At 42.0% G+C, this 10281-nt stretch overlaps 1 protein-coding gene across 2 annotated transcripts in view; it reads left to right on the top strand.

Moving 5' to 3' along the window:
• The window catches only part of PSEN1 (presenilin 1), a 70593-nt gene that overhangs the window by 45386 nt on the left and 14926 nt on the right, over positions 1–10281 (top strand). For both annotated transcript variants that reach the window (XM_021718361.1, XM_008069585.2), the window contains 3 exons: positions 180–247; positions 1273–1493; positions 5043–5141. In XM_021718361.1, the coding sequence (XP_021574036.1) occupies positions 180–247; positions 1273–1493; positions 5043–5141 (388 nt within the window). The remainder of the gene's footprint in view (positions 1–179; positions 248–1272; positions 1494–5042; positions 5142–10281) is intronic.

Genomic DNA, 10281 nt, shown 5'->3' with positions numbered 1-10281 from the left:
TTAAAAAAAAAAAAAAAAAAAGAGTTCCATATAAGTATGCACTGATCCCAAAGCCATTTGTACTGCTATTTGAAAAGCATGACATATGCAAATATAATATTCTATGTTTGCAGTAAGAAATTGGTACTTTCTAAGGGTTGTGGGAGCTGTTGATCATATTGAAATGCTTTCTTTTCTAGGTCATCCATGCCTGGCTTATTATATCATCTCTGTTGTTGCTGTTCTTTTTTTCATTCATTTACCTGGGGTAAGTTGGGAAACTTTTGATCTTTGCTTCAGAAATTAACTCTATTTGTGCTCCATAACTGTCACTTAAAGCCATGCACTTTGTTGATAAATTACTCATGTTATAATTGTTTCCACATATAGGTCATACTTGGCATATAAATTATATGACTAATTGAGATATTCTTTTGTTGATCCTTGCTTATAATAAGTAGAACTGAAAGAACTCAAGACTGCGGTTAATTCTAAGCCTTTTCCAAGATTATATATTCATTACTTGTAGTAGAAATCTAGGAATCAGAATGTTGAGAAAGGATTTCAAGAATGTAAATAAGAAGGCCAGGTGTGAATGACTGAAGCCAGTAATTCTAGCACTTTGGGAGGCCGAGGTGAGAGGAGTGCCTGAGCCCACGGGTTCAAGACCACCTTGGGCAACTTGGTAAGACCCCCATCTTTACAAGAAATCAAAAAACTAGCCGAGCATGGTGGTGTGTGCCTGTAGTTCCAGCTACTTGGAAGGCTTAGGTGGAAGGATCACTTGAGCCCAGCAGGTCAAGGTTGCGGTGGCCGGGACTGTGCCACTGCTCTCCAGCCTGGGTGACAGAGTGAGACCCCTACTCAAAAAAAAAAAAAAAAAAAAAAGAATGTAAATAAGCATGAATAAATTGATTTTCATACTTTTATATTGTTTTTATCAGTGACCCTTTTTCAAATGAAATCTTGTGTGAAATTTTTATATATAATGTAGAAAAAAAAACAACAGAGCTGCTCTGTTGAAGAAAGTAGTGGGCCGGGCCTGTAATCCTAGCACTTTGGGAGGACGAGATGAGTGGATTGCCTGAGTCCATGGGTTCGAGACCAGCCCTGGCAACTTGGCGAGACATTTCTGCAATAAAAAAAAAAAAAATAGCCGGGCGTGGTAGCGTGCATCTGTGGTTCCAGCTACTCGGAAGACTGAGGCGCAAGGATTTGGGAGCCATCATTCTAAATTGTGTTTTGATGAAGATTACTATGTGTGAATCCTTTAAAATGTGTAATTCTTTTCAGGGAAGTGTTTAAAACCTATAATGTTGCCGTGGACTACATTACTGTTGCGCTCCTGATTTGGAACTTTGGCGTGGTAGGGATGATTTCCATTCACTGGAAAGGACCCCTCCGGCTACAGCAGGCATACCTCATAATGATCAGCGCCCTCATGGCCCTGGTGTTCATCAAGTACCTCCCCGAGTGGACTGCATGGCTCATCTTGGCTGTGATTTCTATATATGGTAATGCCCCCGACTGCTCATTTGTTCAGCACTAAAGTGCCTCACTGGTGTGCTTTCCTTCTTCATCTAGGGAAGATGGTGATTTTTACACCCTGTAGCTCTTCAGTAAATAATTAGCTGTAGTATCTTTTTTATAGAAAGATTTTACAATCTTTGAGGTGAAGTTCTTAAATACTGTTTTATTCCTACCCTCAGAAGACTCAAGTGCTGCCTCCACCACTGTCTTTGTGACCTCAGGAAAATGACTGGTCCCTCGCTTGTCATGGGAAGCCATGCTTCTCATGGATGTAAAAGCTCAGTGAATGGACACATGTTACAGACCACACATGCAGTGCTCAGCTCATTTTAAAAATCAAAATTAGGTTACCTTCTTTTTCTGAGGTAATGTGGATAGAATTTTATTTTAAAAATAAAACTTGGCCGGGCATGGTGACTCAAGCCTATAATCCCAGCACTTTGGGAGGCCAAGGTAAGGGGATTGCCTAAGCCCATGGTTCAAGAACAGCCCAGGCAACTTGACAAGACCTCATCTCTACAATAAATCAAAAAATTAGCTGGGCATGGTATGCCTGTAGTTCCAGCTACTTGGAAGGCTAAGGTGGAAGGATCACCTGAGCCCAGCAGGTCAATACTGGGGTGGCTGTGAGTGTGGCACTGCACTGTAGCCTAGGTGACAGAGTGAGACTTTAATTCAAAAATAAAATAGAATAAAATGAAACCTATGTGAAGCCAGGCTCTGTGGCTCAGCCTGTAATCCCGCGCCTTTGGGAGGCTGAGGTGGGTGGATTGCCTGAGCCCAAGGGTTCGAGACCCGCCTGGGCAGCGAGACCTCATCTCTACAATAAATAAAAAAAAATCAGCCGGGCTTGGTAGCGCATGCCTATAATTCCGGCTACTCGGAAGGCTGAGGTGGAAGGATCGCCAGAGCCCAGCAGGCGAGGCTGCGGTGGCCGGGAGCGGCCACTGCACTCCAGTCTCGGCAACAGAGTGAGACTCCAACTCAAAAAAAAAAAAAAAAAAAACCTATGTGAGCAGTGTGGAATTCAGATTCTGCAACCAGTGTGACATGGGTTCTGAACAGTCAGAATGTCCCCAGTTGTGACTAACGCAGCTGTACAGGTGAGTTCTATGTGGCTGTTGTCCTGTGTGAAAGCCAAAAAGAGATCCATTTTCAGAGGTCAGCATGGTTTCCACATCATAAGGCTATGTTCTTTTCTTACTGCTGAAATACTTATTAAAGTGTCTGAGAACCTGTGGTAGGGAACTTGTCATTCCAATTAGATTGATGAAGAAGTCTGTGGATACAGAATTGAACTGGCTCTGTTGTATTTGAGTAATCAACCATGGAACTCTAGGGTCATATGCTCTCTGTGCCTGACTTGTAGTGACCTTATATTGCACAGAACTGGATGGTTTGCAGAGTGCTCATCGCTTGTTGCTTGGCTGTGCATAGGAATGCCAGTTCTGGAGACAGTGCCTGGGCTCAGATCCAGGGGCTTTTGCTTGACCCTTCCTGGCTATTTGACCAGACACGCCATTCAGCTTCTAAGTCTCAGTTACTGTGAAGATTGAATTTGTGATACTTATAATATACTAAAACACTTAGAACAGTATCTATCAGTAAGTTATTTTTCTATAATCCTGTGAAGTAATCAAGGCAGTTATTACCCATTTACTGCTAAGAAACTTATTGCCCAGGCTTAATCTGTTTGACCTAGAATCTGAATCCCAGTATTCTTTTCATGGTATTAGACTGTTTCTACTATCAACCTTCTGTTTTGTCTACACATGAAATAAATGATTACAGAGCTTTGAGCTCCTTTAAAACAAGAGATTTTTGTATCCAGTACTGAGAACAGTGATTATCAACTCTATTTTTACAAGGCCTCAAGATGTTTTAATTTGTCACAAAGGATGTTCTGAAATTTTCAAAGCAAAATTGATTTTAATTCACTTTAGTTGTTCTAAAACTTGAGTTTATCATTTAGCAATTCTATAAGGGTGAGCATGTCATAAAACCCAAATAATTTAGGATGTGGCAGCTTCAGACAAACTGAGAATTTCATTATTTCAGAGTAAGACAGATTTCCTTTTTCTCATTTAAACAAATTGAAGTGGAATTGGTGAGACTAGAGATTTCTTTGGGTATGTGCATGTGTGTTTCATTACTGTCTTCTATTATTATACAAGGAGATATATCCACTTTGAGGCATGAAGTTTTTGTTTATTTAAATGCATCTAAATGACAATAATGTCAACACAAGCTATCAACTTTTCCTTTACAAATTTAGCTATACCTGTTTTATATTTTCAGATGTTTGAAATTATTTTTATGTTTCTATATTCTGAATTTTCATGACACAGAAAAATGAGTGGAAAATTGCAGCTGATGGAAAGAAGCGGTGGTGTAACAGGAATCATTTATGCATATTATTCCCCTCTGAGTTCCTGCTTTTGTAAGATGAGCCATTTTTTGGCACATGTGTATTTAGTTTTCACATGAATATTGATGAAATGCTTTTATTTGACCAGAGACTAAAGAAATGCTAAACTTATATATCATATCATACATTTATTAACTACTGCTGTAGAATAGTCTGTTTTGTTATTATCTCTGCTGCTTCACTCTGGGCAGACTTATTCCTAGAACCCAGTGATGATGCATTATAGACTAAGCAAATAAGCAGTCAAACCCCAAATGAAAGTTTTGCAGATCTTCTGTGTGGTTTTATTTATTTGTTTGGGTTGTTTTTCCTCACCAATTCACCTACCATTTATTTCATATTCACTCAACACCTTTTTGTGTTTAAAAAAAAAAACAAGCTAGGCATGGTGGCTCATGTTTGTAATCTCAACACTTTGGGAGGCCAAGGCAGGCAGATTGCTGAGGCCAGGAATTCGAGACCAGCCTGGACAACATAGCGAGACTTTGTCTCTACAAAAAATAAAAATAAATTAGCCAGGTGTGGTGGTGCAAGCCTGTACTTAGCTACTTGGAGGCTGAAGTGGATCATCTGAACCCAGTAAGTTGAGGCTGTTGTGAGCTTTGATCGTCATGATCATGCCACAGCTCTGCAGCCTGGGTGGCAGACAGAGTGAGACCCAGACGCAAAGAAAACATTTTTTAATTGAACCTTTCCCTTTGGTTAATTCCTCTCTAACCATACTCATTTACAAGTTTTTTGTTTGTTTGTTTGTTTGTTTGTTTTTTGAGTTGGAGTCTCACTCTGTCGCCCAGACTGGAGTGCAGTGGTTGCTCCCGGCCACTGCAGCCTCGACCTACTGGGCTCCGGTGATCCTTCCGCCTCAGCCTTCCGAGTAGCCAGAATTACAGGCGTGCGCTACCACGCCCAGCTAATTTTTTTTAAAATTTTATTGTAGAGATGAGGTCTCGCCTGCCCAGGCGGGTCTCAAACCCGTGGACTCAGGCAGTCCACTCACCTCAGCCTCCCAAAGGCACGGGATTACAGACTGAGCCACTGAGCCTGGCTCATTTACAAGTTTAACCCATACATTTTATCAGATGTATTTTCTCTTTTTTCTTTCTAGATTTAGTGGCTGTTTTATGTCCAAAAGGTCCACTTCGTATGTTGGTTGAAACAGCTCAGGAGAGAAATGAAACGCTCTTTCCAGCTCTTATTTACTCCTGTAAGTATTTGTGAATGATATTGGATTAGTAATCATTTTAGGATTTCTAGGAACTCAAACACATGTAATTATGGTCATTATGATTCTTTTTCTCATCTTAAATGCACAACATGAGTGGAACTCCTGCACATCTCTCTGTTTCCTTGAAACTGTTGTCTTCCGTCTAACATTGGCTGAAGAGACCTTTCAGTCTGGGTGGAAAGAGAGGAAATATTTAGAGACTAGGAGCCAGTGTTCTAATCTAAAAACTTGTTAGTCAAGAGTTATTGAACACCTGCAGATCAGTGTGTGTTGCAAGTGAGTGTCCCCTGGCTGACTGGAAGAATTGTACCATTCCTTCAGAGTGTCTGCCATTTTGTGTTTCAGAGTCATGCACTTCCTAACCATCCAGTAAAGCTTGATTGGGTACCACCCTAATCTGCTTCCAGAGTATTGTGGGGGCACAGGGTCATAAAGATGCTTTGCTCTCCCTCCAAGCTCACTTGCATACAGTTTAGAGTTGAGAAAGACAAGTACACAAATAAGCAGTATCTGAGGCTGCTTGTTACCAGGTCATAAGAGGTACAATCCAAGTGCAGAGAGAGTTCACAAACAGGATGCTCTGGCTGGAGAATCAGGGAAGGCTTCCTAGAAGAGACAGCACTTGTTTTGAACCTTCCAAGGATGGAGAGGATTTCACAGGCACTGATGGACGGTTTGATTTCAGAAGTGGGCTCATTTTAAAGGATGATGTAGCAGCACAAATTCCAGGGTGTCCCCCTCACCCTTCAGGTTTTCTTTTTGACTAGAGCATGGAGTATGAAATGGGGCGTGTTGTGAGATGAGTATGGAAAGGCAGGTGAGGGCAAGGTCAAGAGCACATATGAGTGACTGCTCCAGGTGTCTGTGTGCTAGTTCATGATCATTGAGAGTCTGGAGCAGAAGAGTGAATGAGCAGCACTTTGGTGAACTAGCAGCTCACCACTTGTAGAATGCGTTTGAGGGAGGCAAGAGACTGTGGGACACACATGGAGCACAGCTGAGATGCTGTTGCCATGATTGCAGTGGATGATCCTGAGGGTGGGTTGTGGCATTAGCAGAGGCCATTCAGGGAAGGACTTGACAGGGTTCAGAGGTAGCGCCAGCTGTCTCAGCAACCAAGGAGAGGAGTGTTTAGCCTGAAGCAAAAGTGATGAAGACGGCAACTTCTTGCTTCAGGAGAGTCTGCTTGCTATATATGTTTTTGTGGTCTATATCTAGTTTAGTTGATGGTGCCAGTAGGCCATTCGGGTAGAAGTTTCCAACAGGGTTTAGGAGTGAGACTCTACTGCTTGGGGAGAAGGTGGTGTCCAAGATGCAAAGTTGGAGATCATCAGCACTGAGGTGACAGTTGACTAGTGATTCCAATAAAAGTAGAAGAGGGGCCAGGTGAGGTGGCTCACGCCCACAGTCCCAGCACTTTGGGGAGACCAAGGTCAGAGGATTGCTTTGAGGCTAACCCAGGCAACATGGCAAGACCCCATCTTTACAAAAAAATAAAACAATTAGCTGTAAGTGGTGGTGACATGCCTATAGTTCGAGCCACTTAGGAGACTGAGGTGGGAGGATCACTTAGCTCAGGAGTTTGAGGCTGCAGTGAGTTGTGATCACACTGCTGCACTCCAGCCTGGATAACAGAGGAAGACCCCATCTCTCAAAAAAAAAACAAAAAAAACAAAACCCACAAAAACAAAGGAAGGAAGCAGGGAGAGAGAAAGAAAAGAAGAGAGGGAGGGAACTCAAGTCTGTATAATGATCACAGAACATTTGATTTTCTGAGGTACTTTAGCAACAATTCAGGATATATGGGGAAATAGGAATGTAAACCTTTACCTTCTGTGTAGATCAAATAGGTTCAAGGAAGCATCTGCTCTTACGAAACACTAAATGTGTGGTGAGGATTTCATAAATCATTGAGTTAGAAAACAAAATGTAGCCAGACTCGGTGGCTCAGCCTGTAATCCCGCGCTTTGGGAGACTGAGGTGAGTGGATTGCCTGAGCCCGCGGGTTCGAGACCCGCCTGGGCAACTTGGTGAGACCTCATCTCTACAATAAATCAAAAACTAGCTGGACGTGGTAGCGCACGCCTGTAGTTCCAGCTACTTGGAAGGCTGAGGCGGAGGGATCACCAGAGCCCAGCAGGTCGAGGCTGTGGTGGCCAAGAGCGGCCACTGCACTCCAGTCTGGGCGACAGAGTGAGACTCCAACTCAAAAAAAAAAAAAGAAAAGAAAACAAAATGTAAGAAAACAGCAGCACTAGTCAGTACTTTTTTCCCAAAAGTGTATATAAATGTGACTATGAAAAGTTTTAAATCCGTCTTGTTGGCTGTTTATTCTTTAAAAATACAAGTCTTTTATGCAATTTTTTAGACTCTCTCCCAGTGAAGGGTATTCAATTTGTAAAAGACTTTTACCGTCAGGAAATATATGAACATTTTTGTATTTCATTTCTGTCACCTGACAGGAAAAGTATATATCTGCCCTTTGAACTAACCCAGTATTTCTTTGTAGTCATGCAAGGGTGGTTCACCTTGCAGTCTAACTAGAAATGAAGCTGACAATTCCTTGAATAGACCATTATATATAAAGCATTTCTTTGATTGCATAACAGTTGGCGGGGTTTATATTATGTTAATTTAAAAATTTGCATATTTCCCTATTGATCTAAAATGTTTGGTGCTAAGTTTTGGGGCCAGGTGGGGACCTGTAGTCCCAGCATTTTGGGAGGTTGAGTTGGGAGTATTGCTTGATCCCAGGAGTTTGAGACCAGCCTGGGCAACATAGCAAGCTTCATCCTCTCTTTTTTTAATTAAAAAAAAAAGTTTTTTTAAAATATTATTTTAGTACTATTAATTTATTCAACAAATACACTATTTATGATAATTTACTTCAGGAACCAGCAAATTACTGCCTACAGCCAAATGTGGCCCCCAACCTGTTTCTGTACAGCCTGTAAACTTTTTTTTTTTTTTTTGAGTTGGAGTCTCACTCTGTCTCCCAGACTGGAGTGCAGTGGCCACTCTTGGCTACCACAGTCTCGACCTGGGCTCTGGTGATCCTTCCACTCAACCTTTCAAGTAGCTGGAACTACAGGTGTGCGCCACCACGCCTGGCTAGTTTTTGATTTATTGTAGAGATGAGGTCTCGCCAAGTTGCCCAGGCGGGTCTCAAATCCACGGGCTCATCCAATCCACTCACCTCAGCCTCCCAAAGGCGCAGGATTACAGGCTGAGCCACCGAGCCTGGCTAGTTGGATTATTTTATTGTGACACTTGCTTGACCTCAGAAATAACAAGGCCACTGTGAATGAGTAAGTGTGGCTGTATTGTCACCCTCTTTGGTTGTATATTTCTTTCATAAGTTCTTTAAGAAGCCTAAGGAGTATTGGGAGATTGATATAGTTTGAAAATGTCAGAGAATCATAAATGACAAGTACCTTGTTTAAATTGTTTACTAGGGCCGGGCACAGTGGCTAACACCCATAATCCCAACACTTTGAGAAGCCGAAGTGAGAGGATTGCCTGAGCCCATGGGTACGAGATCAGCCTGGGCAACTTGGCAAAACCTCATCTCTACAATAAATAAAAAATTAGCCAGTCATGGTGGTGTGTGCCAGTAGTTCCAGCTACTTTGAATGTTGAGGCAGAAGGATCATCTGAGCCCAGCAGGTCAAGGCTGCAGTATCCGTGAGTGCGCCACTGCACTCCAGCCTGGCAACAGAGTGAGACTCCCAACTCAAAAATAAAAAATTGTTTACTGGATGAGCACAGTGGCTCAAGCATATAGTCCCAGCACTTTGAGACTGAAGTGAGAGGATTGTTTGAACCCTGGGGTTCAAGACCACCCTGGGCAACATGGGGAAACTTCATCTCTATAATAAATTTTTTTTAAAAATGGGGCATGGTGGCATGCGCCTGTGGTTCCAGCTACTTGGAAGGCTGAAGAGGAAGGATCGCCTGAGCCCAGCAGGTGGAGGTGGTGGTGATTGTGAGTATGCCACTGCACTCCAACCTGGGCAATAGAGTAAGACTCCAACTCAATAAGTAAGTAAGTAAGTAGGTAGGTAGGTAGGTGGGTAGGTAAGTAGGCAAGTAAGTAAAGTAAGTTAATTGTAAGTAATAAGTTAAGCAAGTAAGTAAAGTAAGAAAAACTAAGTAAGTAAAAGTAAGTAAAGTAAGTAAAAGTAAATAACTAAGTAAAAGTAGGTAAGTAAAAGTAAGCAAGGAAAGTAAGTAAGTAAAAGTAAGTATTAAAGTAAGTAAAAGTAAGTAAGTAAAAATAAGCAAGGAAACTAAAAAAGTAAAGTAAGTAAATAAAAGTAAGTAAAGGTAAGTAAAGAAAGTAAGTAAATTAGTAAGTAAGTAAAAGTAAGTAAAGTAAGTAAATTAGTAACTAAGTAAAAGTATGTTAAGTAAGTAAATAAATAAATAAAATTATTTATAGCCGGGCTCGATGGCTCAGCCTATAATCCCCCGCGTTTGGGAGGCTGAGGTTAGTGAATTGCCTGAGCCCACGGATTCGAGACCCGCCTGGCCAGCAAGACCTCATCTCTACAATAAATAAAAAAATCAGCTGGGTGTGGTAGCGCACGCCTGTAATTCTGGCTACTTGGAAAGCTGAGGCGGAAGGATCGCCGGAGACCAGCAGGTTGAGGCTGCAGTGGCCGGGAGCGGCCACTGCACTCCAGTCTGGCCGACAGAGTGAGACTCTAACTCAAAAAAAAAAAAAAAAAAATTATTTAATACATGGAAGGATCACTTGAGGCCAGGAGTCCAAGACTAACGTGGACAGTGTAGCAAGACCCCATCTCTACAAAAAAATAGATCAATGAAAATGAAAATGGCTGACTGTAGCAAGACCCCATCTCTACAAAAATAAATAAATAAATAAATAAGTACAAATGAAAATGAAAATTGCTGACTGTGACCAGATTGAATCCAGCTTGCTGCTGGCATTTGGTTCCTACTATAGCCCTGTGTGATGCACATTTTTTTTCTTTTTTTTGAGTTGGAGTCTCACTCTGTCGCCCATACTGGAGTGCAGTGGCCGCTCCCGACCACTGCAGCCTCGACCTGCTGGGCTCCAGCAATCCTTTCACCTCAGCCTTCCAAGTAGCCGGAA

Source organism: Carlito syrichta, unplaced genomic scaffold (assembly GCF_000164805.1).
Source record: "Carlito syrichta isolate Samal-C Ts95f unplaced genomic scaffold, Tarsius_syrichta-2.0.1 Scaffold312129, whole genome shotgun sequence".
Taxonomy (NCBI): Eukaryota; Metazoa; Chordata; class Mammalia; order Primates; family Tarsiidae; genus Carlito; species Carlito syrichta.
This window is presented reverse-complemented; position numbering and strand designations above follow the sequence as displayed.